At 32.1% G+C, this 17,461-nt stretch overlaps 3 protein-coding genes across 5 annotated transcripts in view; 1 reads left to right on the forward strand and 2 right to left on the reverse strand.

Annotated features, from left to right (window-relative positions):
* Mon2 (Mon2 homolog, regulator of endosome-to-Golgi trafficking) overlaps positions 1 to 11,581 on the reverse strand; it is a 40,440-nt gene extending 28,859 nt beyond the window's left edge. The window contains exons 1-15 of one of the 3 annotated variants that reach the window (XR_012047200.1): positions 11,007 to 11,581; positions 10,554 to 10,685; positions 10,287 to 10,469; positions 9,961 to 10,197; positions 9,744 to 9,869; positions 9,389 to 9,586; positions 9,059 to 9,305; positions 8,722 to 8,875; positions 8,395 to 8,637; positions 8,041 to 8,327; positions 5,621 to 7,952; positions 5,352 to 5,539; positions 4,986 to 5,229; positions 4,776 to 4,858; positions 4,413 to 4,642 (exon numbers count right to left, since the gene is read on the reverse strand). Coding sequence is in view for 2 of the 3 variants with exons in the window: in XM_072897772.1 (XP_072753873.1) it covers positions 4,473 to 4,642; positions 4,776 to 4,858; positions 4,986 to 5,229; positions 5,352 to 5,539; positions 5,621 to 7,952; positions 8,041 to 8,327; positions 8,395 to 8,637; positions 8,722 to 8,875; positions 9,059 to 9,305; positions 9,389 to 9,586; positions 9,744 to 9,869; positions 9,961 to 10,197; positions 10,287 to 10,469; positions 10,554 to 10,685; positions 11,007 to 11,126 (4,944 nt within the window). In the remaining variant the exon portion in view is untranslated. Of the gene's footprint in view, positions 1 to 2,973; positions 4,643 to 4,775; positions 4,859 to 4,985; positions 5,230 to 5,351; positions 5,540 to 5,620; positions 7,953 to 8,040; positions 8,328 to 8,394; positions 8,638 to 8,721; positions 8,876 to 9,058; positions 9,306 to 9,388; positions 9,587 to 9,743; positions 9,870 to 9,960; positions 10,198 to 10,286; positions 10,470 to 10,553; positions 10,686 to 11,006 lie in introns of those variants that run through there. The other 2 variants (XM_072897773.1, XM_072897772.1) reach the window with 2 other exon arrangements.
* Positions 11,582 to 12,242: 661 nt separating this feature from the next.
* Positions 12,243 to 13,632, forward strand: Mrpl13 (mitochondrial ribosomal protein L13). The gene is made up of 4 exons (XM_072897942.1): positions 12,243 to 12,373; positions 12,540 to 12,663; positions 13,097 to 13,251; positions 13,331 to 13,632. Exons 1-4 carry the CDS (start codon positions 12,350 to 12,352, stop codon positions 13,562 to 13,564), a joined length of 537 nt encoding a protein of 178 aa, XP_072754043.1. The 5' UTR covers positions 12,243 to 12,349; the 3' UTR covers positions 13,565 to 13,632.
* On the reverse strand, positions 13,158 to 16,594 carry LOC140668695 (uncharacterized). Its single transcript, XM_072897941.1, has 3 exons — positions 16,376 to 16,594; positions 15,163 to 16,090; positions 13,158 to 15,008 (listed from the first exon to the last, which is right to left on the reverse strand). Exons 1-3 carry the CDS (start codon positions 16,496 to 16,498, stop codon positions 13,855 to 13,857), a joined length of 2,205 nt encoding a protein of 734 aa, XP_072754042.1. The 5' UTR covers positions 16,499 to 16,594; the 3' UTR covers positions 13,158 to 13,854.
* Positions 16,595 to 17,461: the final 867 nt, after the last annotated feature.

Genomic DNA, 17,461 nt, shown 5'->3' on the forward strand with positions numbered 1-17,461 from the left:
ATACTTGTATATTTGAATACCACACATATCTATGTGCAAATATATTATCATTTACACATACGCAAACACAAACACATATGCACAGACATATCTGATAATTTATTCTTTGATTCCCATATCCTGTCTTAAGACTTTTGATAAATTTTAATAAATATTAATAAATATTAATCGACGAAATAATAGTATTTTTATTGTGTATCACATTACTAAAATGTTATGTGTGAATATATCCATTATAATTATATCCATTATAATGGTTATAATAGACTTTATAATCTGTTATAATATATATTCGTGTCATTTATATTTCATTGTTTCTTATCAAAAATTTAACAATGTTATTAATTTAAATAGAAAAATATGATTTGTTGATGTGAGAAGTTAAAAGTCTTTTAACAAATAAAATTTGACTAATTATGAAATATAAAATAAATTCTTTTCTAAGAATTCATTGAAATGTATAGTTTTGAAAAATATGACTTTTAATTAGAGAGAGATAATATTTTTACGCAAGAAATTTGTTTTAAATTATGTTTTAAATTATAAATTATATATTCTTTATTACTTGTGAAATATTTCATACATTATTCTACGCTAATTACAAATAATACAGTTAAGTCAAAAAATGAATATATCAAGTTTCGCTGGTTGCTTTGAAATATTTTTCCAACTAAAAATTAACGAAATAAAACGATGTTATCTAATTCTTATTTTTTAAGTTATGTGAACCTAATGAATAAAAAATATTCATAGGTACATGAAAAACTAAAATTTGATTGAAAATAATTGATTTAGCTCTTTGTTTTTCAATTTTGTCTATAGAACAATCTCACAATTGTTAAATAAACTATAAACTATCAAAGCGAGAAACACGCGGACTCTTGATTCTCCTTTTCTATCGACGTCTTATTCGTCGTGATTTCACATATACTCTTCAAGAAAGGCTGTTACTTACAGTAGTTGATCATAGATTAGCTGTTATTTTAAAATAACGTCGTTTAGGCTGAGGTTTTTAGTTGAGACCCAGTGCCTGATATTACAAACTAGAGACTGGTCGAACAATCTCGAGATTAAGACTCGGACAAGTTGCATGCTCTCGTAAATATCTTATTGAGTTTTCACTAAAAACATTAACATTTATATTTAGTATTTATGGTACAAATATTAAGGACCGAAATTTATTAAGTAATTTTTTTTTATATGTGCCGGCGATTTCTATAAAGCACGAAAATTATTATAAGATAATATTAATAAATTGTGTTTTATATATATACACATGAAATGATAACATAATAAATGGATTTATATATATATATATATATATATATATATATATATATATAAATCCATTTATTATGTTATCATTTCATGATTTCTCTTAATGACATGAATATTAATAATAATTTACCGAAGTTCATGCCTTAAAAAACAGCAAAGAAAAGGATGTACGTATAAAAGAGTATGAAACTGTTCGAACTCTTTCTCTCTGTATAAACTCTTGAAACCTCACAGTGTGCTTACCTATATTTTATTATTAGATAGTAAAAATTGCCAAATAATGACAATAAATTAATCATAGGTGATATTTTAAAACAGGGGAGAAGGATAACGTTAAGTACGTTACATTCTGTAATTAAAATAAAAGACTTGCATATTGTTTAAGATATATAAGTGTCACTCCTATACATATACATATGTATCTGGCATGTGCACATGATCTTCGTGCACTTAATTCGATAAATAAACGAGACTATACTTTATCACCATACTTGACATAGAGAAATATTATGATATTAATTATGTCTATTAATAATTATAGATTTCCAGCAGAAATGACAGAGACAATAATTATGGTAAAATATATTTAATATTAAAGACTTAGAGAGAGAGTTAAGGCAAAAAAAAACAAAAAAAAAAAAAAAAAAAACAAAACGGAAACAAAGAGAAAAACTGAAGCTATTTAAGATAAATGATAAATACATTTGCTTATTCTGGCAATTCGACATATCTATCAAGCGTATTACTAATTTTATCTTCAAGATTTAATTTGTCTGCACCGTTTTTTAAGACGATATTTTATTTATAATATAAAAGATACTTTGCATATAAGAATTTAAATAGTTATACAAAAATGCTTTTTACATATTTCGCGTATAACAACGTATTTTTAGAATATTGTTAATTGTATACATCTTTCTAGATACAAATTATTGCGACTGTCATTTATGTGTATGTATAAAAGATTCAATGAAAAAAAAAGGTAACAAATGTAACTACGCTCATATACAAAATGCGTATTAAATATAAAAGTGTACTGTAACTATTGACGACAATGCTTACATGTGAACAAGTCATGACTAAACTGATGATTAATTTAATTTGTAAATTAAAGCGGTAGTTGTCTATAATGAATGTATAGATTTACATCTAGTCCGAGAGATTTTAGAGATTATTCTGTTGAAGATTTTATTAATTATACAGTACACAAAATATCAAAGTGATTATGTAAATTAGTTAAATGCTTATGTAGTTGACTTGCCACATTGAAAATATGTTGCGCAAATTGATGACTAGAGTTAACGGAATTATATATCAAAATGTATAGTTGTAAAAAAAAATTGTGTTTAAAGAATTTAAAGGAACATTATGCGTTATACGTAGACAATGCCATCTAATTTAAATATAGGATGTTTCAAGTAACGCACATTTTTTTATTGATTTCAGATTTATTGCAAAAATTTAAATCAATTTTCACAAAAATCTTATATTCATTATTTTTATATCTCTTAATTTTCAATATGATTAATTAACAAAATGATATTAAAATTTTGTTGCAATAAAATTCATTTTAAGCATAATACAATTTTTATTCTATCTGCAGTTTAATTTCTAGTTTTTTCTATTAAAAAAAAATAATTTATAATTTAAAATAGTAATTATTGAAACAAATATTAAGTAAATATATATTTTCAGCATTAAAAATATAGTCTTTCAATTTTATCTCTCTCTAACATTCATGACATAGAGAAAATGTGCGATGCTGTCAGATTCTATATACGTATATTATATATTCTAGTGAATGTTCCATACGTGCGTGTACACTCTCTACTGGATTATATTTTATTTTTAAATATAATATATGTCTCTCATCAAAATATTTTATATTTCCCTTTTCCCAACAACCTTCAATTAAAAACATCAGGTATTAAATTTTATGAAGTAATCTTTAATACTCAAATGCAATATCTCCAACTAAAATAAATTACAAAATTTATATAAATTCCATACAAAGAATTACATATATAATCTTTGTGTTTTTATTTAGCAAAGATTTATTATATCGCACATTATTTTCTCGGATAAATTAATACTAAAAAATATTAAGGATAGGAATACTTGTGATTCAGGGATATTGTGGAATCTGAAGCGGAAGAGCATGAATAACGTCTGCTCGAGAATTTTATTTACTCTGCATAGATTTATTTACATTCTGGTAATATAACTTACGACACGCCGCGTGATTTGTAAGAATATATATATATATAATATATATATATATATATATGATAGTTTCATATTATTTATAAAATCATCTTGTACCCATATATCCTAACTATATATCTATATCTCGCATTATTTACAACACCAATTAAAAAAGCTGACTTTTGTGTAAGTGTGTACATTTCCTCTGCAGATATATACAGCCTTCTGTTTTATGTATATTCGAAACGAATTATCGATTGTGCTATTAGAACACATGATTTCTACACTCTTTATGAAGAATATATATGCAAAGTAATAAACCCTCTTTATAATTTCATGTATCTCAAACAAGAACGATTTTCTTTTTCTCAAGTCCTATTTGTCATTACTTTACAACTATCTCAAATTTATTCGATACAACAATCCTATAACGAAACTTTTTTGCATTACAGTTACCAATGACAAATCTCATAAAGAGATCTTTGTTACGCCTTAACATAAAGTCGAAAACAACAAAAAGTAATGCAATATATAAAATTCCTATAATGAAAGCGTCAATCTAAAAAATCTGTTCGCATTTTGATTATTGTACTGCAACATGTTGTAAAAACAATTTATGTATATATAATATATGTATATCGACAACTGACCGGAATAAATTACAATGATCCAGAAAATTATCTTGCTTTCGTATACGATTATTAAAATCGCACTTATTAAACAAAATACTCAACACAATGTTTATTCTATCACTGAAGTGTATAATTACATACACTTAAACTCATTATCTTTCTATATATGAAATCGGGAACATATAATCGTAGATATATTTTTGTCAAAATATTACTTAAGCAAATTACTCACCTTGTATTTCAACTATATTATATTACGCAAGTCTGTACTCCTCAGTATACAAGTAAATTACTCACCCTATACTGCAGCTATTAACACAAATCCATGTTTCCGGTTAAAAGAAAAGAATGTATTGGTCAAACGCCGTTGGAAGTTGGCGTGTTGTTTACCGGTGCCCGCAATAAATCGTGATATTGTAACAGAGCCTCCCGTAAGGATCTAGATACCTGTCCGGAAGTAGTCGCGATGGTGCACTCCACTAAGCATGGATATAATCCGATCAACTGCTCCCAAACTGATCTTTCGACTGAAACATAAACGATTGTGTGTTGAATATGAACATATATAATAAAGAATATAATTTATGTATATATACTATTAAATATATATTATATATTATTTATATGTACTATTATATACGCTAAGAAATAAAATAATACCTTTATTTGGTGGCGCTTTTTTAAGTGACACTACAAGAGTAGCAACGGCTTTCAGAACAAATGATATCTCCGACAATCTGTATCTAGAAAAGGTTTCTATAATAAATACTTAAAATAAGCACTTTCAACATCTTTTGAAATAAAAGATGCGCATACTTTTTCTAAAATAAAGTAAAAGCATTTGAACTTATTAAACTATTATACTGTTACCTAGGCAACGGGCACTTTCCGCTTCGCCTTTCGCTCTCGATATATCGCCGCAGCACTTCTTGGAATCTATGCAGAAGAGCCGTGACCGCCAGTCGCCCGGCGATACCGCCCTCGTCATTCTCTGGGCTACTTTTAGGACTATTTTCTGCGTCGTTGTTTAATCCATCCAACAGAGAAAACTGCAGCAGAGTCTCGAAACAAGTTTTTGCAAACTCTTCCCGTAATTTCGTTTCTGCTCCATTCTCTATGAAAATAAAAAAAAATATTAATAAAATAGTAATAAATTTATATAAATTTGCCCACGATAAACAAATATATTTCAAACATAAAAATGTATTATAAAATATATTTAGATATTATACATACCAATATTCGCCGCTGCGGTAGCTGAATGTATAGAACCTTTATTTAAAAGCATAACGACTCTCAGTATAAACTGATGAGGTATATGTTGAGAATGTGGTAATACTTCATCCCTCAGTAACTCCATAACCTGACAATCCACAGCCTCGTCGGCCTGGATCTCTTCAACTCCTCGTTCTACATTCAATACGCTGCAATTAACCAAATAAAATCCGTTTTTGAAAATCTTTTCTAACTGAAAAAGTCCCACAAAACATAAATTCAGAGTTTACCTTTTAGGGAATAGAAAATCGTCCAATGTACTTGCGAGCTCGAGCCACATACTCTGAAACTGTTCAGGATACTTTCTGGCGAGTGGCAGACCAGTGTGCAGAACAGCTAAGAGACTGGTCACAGCTAACTTCCAAGTGGTCGCGGATGGACATGCATATTTCATGGACAACGGTACGTGCAACGCTTCCACGATGTGTTTCAACACCTGACCGTCGATCACGGCCATCTCGTGCGCGGTTTTCTGATATAGGCTCACGACCATCGACAGAGCCTTTTCGCCAAATGGAACGTAGTTCATCGTGACCCAGTCGGCAGACACGCCTCTAATCTGAGAGATGTGTTTTGTTGGTATTTTACCGTACGTTGGGGCTTCGCACGCTAGCTTGGAGAAACTCAGTAACTGGAGGAAAATCATCACAATCATCGTGCGTAAATTATCTGGGCCATTTAACGCTTCCTTTTGCAAGAGTTCCATAGAATGCAGCACTTCGTCTTGCAAATGAGTGAGAACTACGTCAGGCACCGATGGCAATATGTACGGCGTCGATTCACCGTGCACTGGAACTGCCACCGCATTTTTCAGTACAATACACAATTTCTGCAAATCCGGGCCAGTAAATTTGTTTCTAATATGTTGAAAAACGCCTGGGAATATATGCATCAACGCAGTTAGAAATGCCTGTGACGGCACATAAGGTTCAGTGTCGCCTTCCTGCGGTGGCGCAGTGCTTTCCATTCCGATATTGAGCCACACTCGCCAAGTCACTGTCCACAAACCCACCGAATCATTCGATTGAATCATCTCGGTGTTGTCGCTTCCCTTCGGTTGAAAGAGGATCTCTTGGAAGGATTTTAATGCCGCTAATGACACCTCGTTATTCTTGCTGAGCGCGGAATTTTCGATGAACTCCAAAAGCAATGACCACGCTCTAGGAAAATCTCCCAACATTTGCAATAGTTGACGTTTTGTGTTAAATACTCTGGCCACGCCGCTTAACGTTAAAACCTGCGTTTCCGCCCACTGTTTTTGCGCTGTATTTCTGCTATGGTGAATAAGTATGTTTCCACTGGTGTCAACCTTTTCACTGCTGGCTGAATTCGATAAACTTCGCACTTTATCTAACAGCGGAAACAATACTTGCCAGAGTACTGCTTGCCACGTAGGTTGATGTAAAAGACTACCGTGGGCGGATATCGTAGAGAATAAAGTTTGACTTGCTGACTTGCGCACAGCGGGTCGTGAATCGACGCATAAATCTCCTAGTCTTGCATAGAGACACATCCAGAGTTTGTCAAATGGCGGCATGTTTGTTGTGCCAGGAAAATCGGGGAATACTGATGATGAATCCCCGCGCAAACAAACACACAATTTCTCTTGATTTTGATAAAAATAGTCGCTTATGTTCCACATTAGACCGACGGCTGTGAGCGAGATATTTAATTCTTGCGTTTGCGATCCAAATTTAGCGGCTGTATCGACGCATAACGGAAGACATCGCCAAGGCATCACCGGTAAAAAATCCGTTACCACCAGCTGTAAACATTGGAAAGCTATACGCACTAAAGCTTCCCCATGATGATCGGAAACTGCCCCTATAATACCGAGGACTAAAGGCCAACCGTGATATAACGTCTCTCCGGCACCATGGAGCACTTGTAAGACACACTCCAACTGTCGTTGTCTGACATCTCCATGACGCACAGACGATAACTCGGACAATGGCCCCAATAACAACGTTTGCAATTTCTGATTATCACGGAGTGGTTGCGGGTATTTATGCTGAAGAGCCATCTTGACAAGATATGTAATCGCTTCCACCCCCCATTCTCTCATGCGAATATGTGGATGCTGACAAACTTCTAGTAAGTGGTTCGTTAACGGTCTCCAGAGCACTTCCACACGTGGTAAATTTACTAAACCTGTCTCTAACAATTTAGCAACTGCAAATAACGAAGGCTCGCGATTAGAATACGCCAATTCCATAGCCTCGTGACTCAGCTTGCACAAAGCGTCTATCAAATGATGCAGGGCGACGTCATCGAGATGTTGACTGCTCTCGAATAATCTGCTCAGCATGGCACTGAGTAGCGGTAAATCTGCCATAACCGCGTTCGTCAATACGGCGTTCGTATCAGCCGGTGGTCTTCCAGCTTTCAACGATCCTCCGGTGGAAGGTTTTAGACCGAGTATCCAAACGAGATGTTGAAGAGTGGTGAGTACCAAATGCCATGCGCTACCGAGTATGCTACCATGACAATGAGCCAACGATAACAGCGCACGCATGCACTGTAGATTCTTCGCAGTCAACATGACGGGACCTTGATGAGCACCTGGAAATAATGAGTGTGATGAAAATGATTACTCGACAAGATAAAAGTGAAATGTTTGAGTAATTTATCATGCATATTATTATCCTACCGATTGGTAAAGACGCTGTTGGCAGTGGCGTACCAACAGCAACTACTTGTTGTCTGTAATCAAGTTCGCCCATTGTCAAATTATATGCAGCGGAATCCTGTTGTCTTACAGTCGGTATGCCTTGAGGTGCGTTGTATAATACAGTTAAGGCGTAATGAGGTGGCAGCGAGGCCTTACATATCGCTGTTATGAAGGCATCGCGCGGCGGTTGCAAATCCAATTGTCCGCAAAGAGATGCAAACATTTGGATTGCTTTCAGAACATTCTCCGTCGCTGATTCATCCGTGCTAGAAAATATATCCGTTATTTCTGAGTTTTTGCGTACAACGTAAAATTTGTACATAAGACTGCTACCTGGCATCTATTAATGGGCTAAGAGCTGCCAGTAGACCACACCAACTAGAATTTATTAATTGTACATGAAGCTTCCGTTCGGATTCACTCGGCTGATAGGTCTGACCTTCAGTACCATCGTCCTTCGATCCATTTATGGCTAGCGCGATCGATCTTATGATGTCTAGTAAACACGCATAAGCTATACTGATTCCATAACCGATTGGTATTTGCGGCGGATCAACTTTGTCCAACATTTCCAAACTAAAATAATTGCTGTGTTACTATCTCAATTCCTCAAACCTTATAAAAAACTTTATGAAAGTATAATAATATTGTAATGCTTACTAAGTTGGTTTAGCTTGTCCACTTGTAAATGTTGCTACTACTGGTAACCAAATACCACGCGAATAAAAACCAGGCTGAGGTGATACACCAGGTCCAATAGGGATTCCTGTGAACAATGGTGAACCTGCACTTTGAGGCATGGCTGTACTTGTTGCTGTAAAAGAATAAAAAATAAAAACATACATAGATAGTACACACATTTTGAATAGTAATAAAAGTGCAAAGAAATATATTTTTGCTTGCAAATTCTTTGGAATAAACTAAAATATTAGAAATCTAGCACATAACGCTATTAATTTTATAGTTGTTAAATATAAATATAATGCAATATCTGTACCTGTTTGACTCATCATTTGTGGATTTACAAAGAGGCTATGTACATAAGCACCTAAGCTACTGACAATATCCTGAAAAATATTTGTAGCATGCGGTTTTAAATCATAACATTCACAAAAGTTTGTCAGCAAGTCTGCTTGCACTGTCATTTTGTGTAGAACTTCTAATGCTAGAGCTCTCTGCCAGGTAGGTTTATCAGGATCCAGAAACTTTACAATTAAGGATAAAAATATTTCACATTCTGTTACCTAAAACATTAAAAATATTCTCACTTTCTAAATTATATTAATTACACTCACATATATCACAGTGTAAATTCTGATATATTTACCAGCAAGGAATGATATTTTTGTATTAAAATTGACACCACTCGCAAGAGCCTCATACTAATAGGAAAATAAGGTTTGTCTAAAGGTGTAGCTTGTTGCAAAGATGCTGGTACTGAATTACGATATTTGATGTTAGGCGAAAACAGTTTTATCACAAGCGCGCACACTCTTTCTTTCAGCAAAAAACTAAATTCTGGATGCTAAAAATTGTACATTTATTATATTTAGCTTTTTTATATAAATAAAGTATAAGTAATCTTTAAAATAATTTTAAATATTTTCTATAGTCTTTAAAAAAAATATGAATTTTTTAAAAACTTTTTATTTATATTTTGTTGTATATGTATCAACTAGTACCTTAAAAAAAACTGATGAAAAATTGGTTAAAACTGATTCTAGTAATTCCAAACCAAAAGTTCTGGTCATTTCAGTTATACCGATCAGCCAGTATGGTTGATCAGCATTTACTAATTGTACTAGATCCTAAAACAAAGTTTACAAAATATATTTAATATATACAAGCAGATAATTACATTATAATTTACATAAAAATTATGATTAGAATAAAAATTACCTGGAACATTAAGTATGCATCCGCAGCGCAAGGGCCGAGACCTTTAGGCGCTTGATTCGTTGGAATTTTCAGTTCTTCTAAATTAACTTCCTCAGAGTCTGGTTGATCAGAACTTTGTTCGTCCTCAGCAACAACTCTTTCAAATACCAAAGACACTAGCTGTCTTACTGTAGCACCAGCTGTATTTATTGTTGTACAGTCTTTTGTAAAGTGTAATCGGAAACAAAGCACCAAGTTCTGAAAAAATACAATCTCGAATAAAATATTATGAAATAATTTTGTTAAAAAAGGTAAATGCAAATATTTGAATATAGATAAATCCTTACTCTTGCAAGAGTATCTCCGTGTACTACAGCATTACTAGTAAGTAATAGAGTTACAGTCTGCAAAACCTTAACTTCTTCTGTACCAGATTCCATTAGCAACCATAAAGTATCTGTAATGTATCTAGCACCTTTCTGATCTATTGCTTGCTGAGTTATTAATCTTTGCATCATGCCTAAGCAAAACTGGAGAAAAACAGACATTTAAATTGTAAAATATTGATTTTTTGATATGTAACATTTATGAATATAAAATATAAATTTTAATACCTTGATAATTTTTACATCCTTACTCTCACAACCCTGAACTAAAGGATAAAGTATTTGATTTACAATATAATATATTGGTGTTCCTGGATTATTTGATGCTGTCCTCAACTTTGCAATTCCTTCTTCACATGACTGTAATAAATATGTACCGTAAAGATTAAATTCAAGTAGTAGTAATTTTCTTTCGTACAAAAAAGACTGCACGTTTATTAAACATACTACATTAAATAAGAATAGAAACAGCATAATATTGCTATTACAATTATCGATGCAAATTTAATATATATATTTCTCTAAACTTAATGCAAACATCTCATGGAAACTATATATAGTTTCTAAATCATAGTTTTTATATATGTATAAGAAGACAAATTCTAACTAAAACCAAAACCAAAACTTTCTTATTTTCAGTGCAACTTAGAGTATGATAAAGATGATCACATTTCTGCGTACCTCCTTGATCTGTGGATATTTCTTCTTGGTTTCTGAGGAAAGTAGCTTAAGGTCTGCCTGCAAAGTCTCCAGGAACTTGGAGATGTTCTCCGGGTTGCAGCTAATAGCAGGGTTCGCCATCGTTAATACGTTATCTTAAAGTTCTAATACGACACAACTTCTGTCACCAGGCGCATGACAGTTCGCTGTCAAGCCGAGACGCTAAGCGCCAACCGGCCGACACTTGAATTGACACTCGCCGCGATGCCGATTATTATCGGCGTACAGACGATTTCGATGATCCATCGAAATCGTCTTCCTTTCGTAACCGTCGTATCCACGGATCACATCGAAGGGCGGGTCGCCGTGGATGCCCATAAATGGCACAAGGTTACTGTTGTTAAACGCGACCCCAGCGTTATCTTGAAATTCAACGATTCTCTAGTTCACCTCTCGTACTCGATACTGTTGCAACCAATCTGTAATTATTCACCAAGTCGAATAATAATTCGTATAACTACTTGAATGCGATCGTACGATTCGATAGACACGTATGCAACGGCGCTGCCGCGCTGTCACCGTGAAGCAAGCTGCGTTTGCATGAGTTTTACGCGCGTAATCTCATAAATTTGAAGAGACTCGAAAAAAATGTTTAACAATATAAAAATATATAAATATAAATTTAAGTATAAATATATATATATATAATTATAAAATATATAATTATATAATATATATAAGTATATAAAAATATAAAACTGTATATATATATATATATATATATATAATATATAAATATTATATAAATATTTATATTATATATATGTATATATATATATATATATATATATATATATATATAAAACATAATATAATTTATTATAATTTATTATAATTATAATACACTATAATGTAATGTAATTATGTCTGTAATTATAAATGTTATACATATCTAAAATATTAATAAATGCAACATAACATGTGGTACAATAAATAGCCTTTATATTTTAGATTAACAAAACAATATCTTTATCTATATATATTTAAAATATATAATAATGAGAAAAGAGAGATAATAAAAATATTTTAATTTAGAAACTCACTAGTAATTTCAAAAACAATCGTAATATTTTACTTTTTAACAATTAAAATTTCAATTTTTGAGAAGATATAAACACATCCGCATATATATAAATTAGTGAAGTATACGTGTGTGTGTGTGTGTGTGTGTGTGTGTGTGTGTGTGTGTGTGTGTGTGTGTGTGTGTGGAAATCATTGTGACATAACCTCAAATTGAATGAAATAATCCAGAATAAAATATTGCAGCAGTGTATGATAAAAGAAGTTTATTGCCGAAATTGATCATGTCACTTGCGCGAAGAGGACAGGTTTGCCTTTCTATAATATTATATATAATAATTCACTATTTTCTAATATACATATATCTCTTATAACAGGCAAATATTTACCTCAAGCTAATTCCTTCTTGTTTATGTTCCTAGCATAATTTTGCATAAATGATTTATGTATAATATAAACTCGATTTATTTTCAGCACTGGGGAACATTTGCCTCTATTTGGCATGTATATGATGCAACATGGCAAGATCCATATAAAAGTGCAACATTAATAAAGAATTATCTTTTGGGAATGCATAAACCAATATATCATCCATTGAGTAAGTATTGTACATAGAATTACATTAGCATTCTCTTTCTCTCTTTTCATTTTAATTATCTTTTCTCAAATGTTTATATAAAAAAAATTATTCTATTAATCTCTCCTTAGAATTTTATATTCTTATGAACAATAAATTACACAAAAATATTCACTATAAGAAGAGAAACTAAGTATTCTTTTAATTTGCTCAAGTATTATTTTAAATATTAAAAGAAAAAATTATAAATCTTTTTATTACTAACAATTACTATTACTGATAAAAAATAAAAAATATATAAACCAAGATTTATAATAACTTAACATTATGCCATGTATTTATGCTATAAATTTACATCTTTTAAATGATAAAAGAAAGATGTGAATCATAAATAGAGTACAAGTAGTACAATCTTATGTTAACTGTTAATGAATACTTCATAATTTGTATATAGATCAGTGTGGTGATCACGTAGTAGTAATAAACAGCAAAGATATTGCCTTACGTGGCGATGAATGGCGAAAACGAGTATATTTCCATCATACAACATACCATGGAGGTGCTACTTGGACTCTCGCATGGGAGTTACATAACAAAGATCCAACTCTGGTAAATACAAAATGTGAACGCTTAATATAAAATTTTGTAAAATGTGTTTCATATAATTTTGTATATAAAATTTAAACAGATTGTAGAAAAGGCTGTATATAGAACATTGCCAAAGAACTTGCAACGGAGACACACTATGCAAAGATTGCATATATTCCCAGACAATAAAATACCCCAAGATATATTGAAAAATATTAGCAATCAAATTAAACAGCTAAGAGCTGTTCCAGTTCGACTTGATCATATTCCACAGGAAGAAATAGATAAGATTCCACAACTTTTAAAGTATCCCAAAGATTATATCCTTAAGTGACAAGTTTAATATAGATATTATATATTGTAAATGTATTAAAAAAATAATAATATACATTTTAATAATAATAGAGTCTTCGATTATTTTAGTTTTATAAGTTAAGCCTAAAATATTCGTTCTAGTTTTGTATAAATCAGATAAAACTATATATTACAGTTTAAATATATATTTCTAATTCATAAAAATATGTTAACATCGTGAAAATGAAAACAAAACGTAAAGATATATAAATAAGTCAATATCATATTCCTATGGAATGATTTAACATTCACATTCAGAGGCTCTTTCCATTAAAATTTTTCCCATTTCTCTGTAATTCTACCTGATTCATCATCGTCATCATTAACAATTATGGAGTAAGTATGCGATGTATCCCACTTATTTCTTCGTTGACTTTCGTGCGTCTCTTCCGAGTTTAATTCTCTCGATTCCACGATATCTACAATACGTTGTGACAAGTTTCTTCCGTATAATTTAGAATTTTCTACATCAAAAGCATAAGGATTATATAAAACAGGCATATCACAGAATTGGCATTGTGGTTCTTCATATAGTTCTTTCAAACACGGATGGAAGATTTGTCCGCATATCGGGCAAACGTAATGGTCTACCAATGTTGTTTGCAATAATGTTGTGGTACACCTGGGTAACTTATGACCTCGCGGACAAGATTTGACGTTCCAGAACTCATCTATCACTTCGTCACATAGATTGCACTTTTCAATTTGATTGTGATAGGATGCTGTCGCATTCAACATTTCTCGAGCGCGACGATATGCGACATTCTCCTTCTCATTTTCGTTTGTGAGATATATTTCTATATATTTTTTGAGTAAACTCACAGCAAGTATCTGATTTTTCGACAATGTGCTCTTCTTCATCGAATTATCGAGGTATGCGCAAACGGAATATAAAAAGATTAATGGTAACGCTGGCGTTATTTTACATTCTTGTATATGATCCATGTTAGGTATTGGTTTTTTCGTCGTACACACATTGATCATTACTGTCATCCACATTGATAGTTGCAAATTATAAAGCGATAACGATTCGAGCTTTTCTGTAATGGGCCATAATACTGTACTTGGATCCTCTGTTTTTGTAGCTTTAAGTCTGAGCACCTCCATGCAATCCCAAACGCTTACAAGATTTAAACTGTTATTAATAATAGATAGTGGATCACATGTTGCGCCTTTTAAAGAGAATATATGCAGTATACTTGGCTCTCTCATCACTAAATGATCATAAATTGTTTTTGGACTAGTTATATTAATAAACATTACTTTATTCGGCGAGTGAGCAAGTCCTAAAGACTGAACAGATGCCTGTGGTAAATGATTTTCTATATTAATGATGGCTAAATTGTTCAACTCTGTGTCGATAATGAAAAACTGACAATCCTGTGTAGTGATCAAAAATCGCTGAGCAGCAATAGGGATTATACCTGAAATGATATAAACACATCCTTATATGCTTCAAAATCAAATTAATAAACATTTATATCAAATTATACAAGTTATAATATTTACAAAATTTTATTGTATATAAGCTATTGTATATTGTAGATAAGCTATAAATTTTCAAGGATATCTACGTACCAGAAATATTGAATCCTTGTACTTGAAGATGTTGCATACTTGTTAATGTTCCTGTCAAGTTTATACACAACAATAAAAGAAAACTGCCTTTGGTAACAAGAATTTTCACACTTGACTCATCTTGAGAAACTATGTGTAAATAATTAATTGCTACACGATTTGGAGCGACATATTCTTTTATGGATATTATTTTTAGGCCATTATCACATGTCAGTTTTATACCACATATTCGGCCATCAAAATATCCAATAATTAACAAATGTTCATTTATGTTGATAGTAATCCAGCATAATACATTTATTTTTACAGCAGTGTTTAAATCTATTTTACCAATGAGTATAGGCAGCAAGCTTTCCATGAAGTTTGAAATTCTAGGAATCTTCCAAATCAATATATCACCATTACAATAAGCTATAGAAAAATATGCAAAGGAAGCTTGTTCTATTTTGAACAGTTCGCTCCATGTCATAGCGCAAGCTTGCAACTGTCTCATATTTTCAGTTATTACTGCATATTTATTATTTGATTTATTACACTTATTAAGATTAGATATAATTTTATCTTGCAAACTCTTTAGTCGAAGAGATGAAAAGTCACATATAGAATACCATTCATTGAAAAATTTATGTAACAACTCAACTGTACCTGCTGTAGTTAATATTGATAATACACACTGACTAGGAGAGATCAAATTTTTTGGTGACCATGCTGTATTCACTATTTTGTGAACCATATTATTTATACCATTTAACATTGGAGTAATTGTTTCCTCCATAAGAATCGAGTAAATGTCTTCACGTTCCAGATTCCATATCAATGGGTCTATCTTATTCGCAAATGTATATGCTGGCAAACTTCCAGAAGGATATATAAAAGAACGAGCAAATTTGATTGTTGCGTTAGGAGACATGGGTGAAGGCTTCAGCTCCTGTAAAAGAAAGTTATTATAATATTAATCTTTTGTGGTCGTAATTCGTGACATTCAAGTCAATTTGACAAGTATTTTACGGTTAAAATTATAATTTCCTAATCTCGATTTTTTCCTAATCTAGTCTGATTCGACGCATTCTTATATCGTGAATATTCATTAAGAAAATCTTAATTATGTGATAGATATGTATTAAATTAAAATTTATACGTATTATAGAAACTAAATCGTCCCCTTTCCTTTTTTAATAAATGAAGTAACGTAAGTAAGCGTAATGTAACTTACGAATACTTGAATGCCTCCGTCTGTAATTATCGAAATCTGATTGTCGGGTGACCATTGTATCGCGAATGGACTCGTCACCAAAGGAGAGAGATTGATACTGCAAAGTTCTTCCGTTTCGATCATTCTTCCATTTCTTGTGAATTTTTTCTGTCGAAATAATATACGACCAGAGAGAATCCTGAGCAGAGTCACGCAGCTAGTAAGACATTTTTTCTTTGCAGGATGCTTCAAGATACTAACGCCAGATGGCGCCGTTTTTCATACGCTTTTTCTTTTCTTGCAGTACATTAGCGCCAACTGGATCCATTCCAGAAACTACATGGTCAGATACATTTTTCAACGCTATGGTAAAACAACAGATTGGTTCATGTCCGTACTAAAGCTATAATTTTGGATTTGAAAAATATACTTACGGAAATACTACATGAGTTTATTAATACATTTCATTACATATTATTTTAGCTGCACATCATAATTCTTTTTATTTTAATATATGTTATGGATAACAATAATATCTAATAATGTCATCATTTTATAGTTAGGGAATTTTATATGTATTTCAGAATTATTTGACGTATATATTTAAACGTGTTAAATTTCATCATAATATAATGCGTATTCTTTACTTTTAGCGCGAGGAGGGAAAGAGAAAGAAAGAACACTCTCCTTTCTCTCCTTGATGTCACACGTTGCATAGTAAGAAAGGAGAGAACGCGCATACGTGACTGATGACAGGTGACAGTTGTCAGCCGTTCATTCGAAGTTCGGCAGACATAGCATGCACACGTGTTTTTATTTCGGCGCCGGCGTCGGCACGTGCGTCTCGCGTCAAGTTTGGTCACCTCGAGGTAGAGTGTGCCGTCAATGTTTCTTGCGATAATACATACAATAATATTACGCGATAAATCTTAACGTGTTAAAATACATTTAAAACGATTCCGAAAATGCGTAAATAAAATAACAACATTCGGCATTCAGCCTTGCGGTGACATATAACGCGTTATTATTTATATTCTCGGCTTGTCTCGTAATCGCGATCGCGATCGTGTTCTCATAAAAACTTTGTTACGTGTCACATTGTCATGC

This window comes from Anoplolepis gracilipes, chromosome 8, assembly GCF_047496725.1.
Source record: "Anoplolepis gracilipes chromosome 8, ASM4749672v1, whole genome shotgun sequence".
Classification (NCBI taxonomy): Eukaryota; Metazoa; Arthropoda; class Insecta; order Hymenoptera; family Formicidae; genus Anoplolepis; species Anoplolepis gracilipes.

Bases quoted from the DNA above. Each gene is read 5' to 3' on its own strand.
- Mrpl13 (XM_072897942.1), top strand. From the start codon at position 12,350: ATGTCACTTGCGCGAAGAGGACAG. The intron at 12,664-13,096 runs GTAAGTATTGTA...ATTTGTATATAG, and splicing joins ACCAATATATCATCCATTGA to ATCAGTGTGGTGATCACGTA. The intron at 13,252-13,330 runs GTAAATACAAAA...AAATTTAAACAG, and splicing joins ATAACAAAGATCCAACTCTG to ATTGTAGAAAAGGCTGTATA.
- LOC140668695 (XM_072897941.1), bottom strand. From the start codon at position 16,498: ATGATCGAAACGGAAGAACTTTGCAGTATCAATCTCTCTCCTTTGGTG. The intron at 16,091-16,375 runs GTAAGTTACATT...TTTCTTTTACAG, and splicing joins ACGGAGGCATTCAAGTATTC to GAGCTGAAGCCTTCACCCAT. The intron at 15,009-15,162 runs GTACGTAGATAT...ATATCATTTCAG, and splicing joins ACAAGGATTCAATATTTCTG to GTATAATCCCTATTGCTGCT.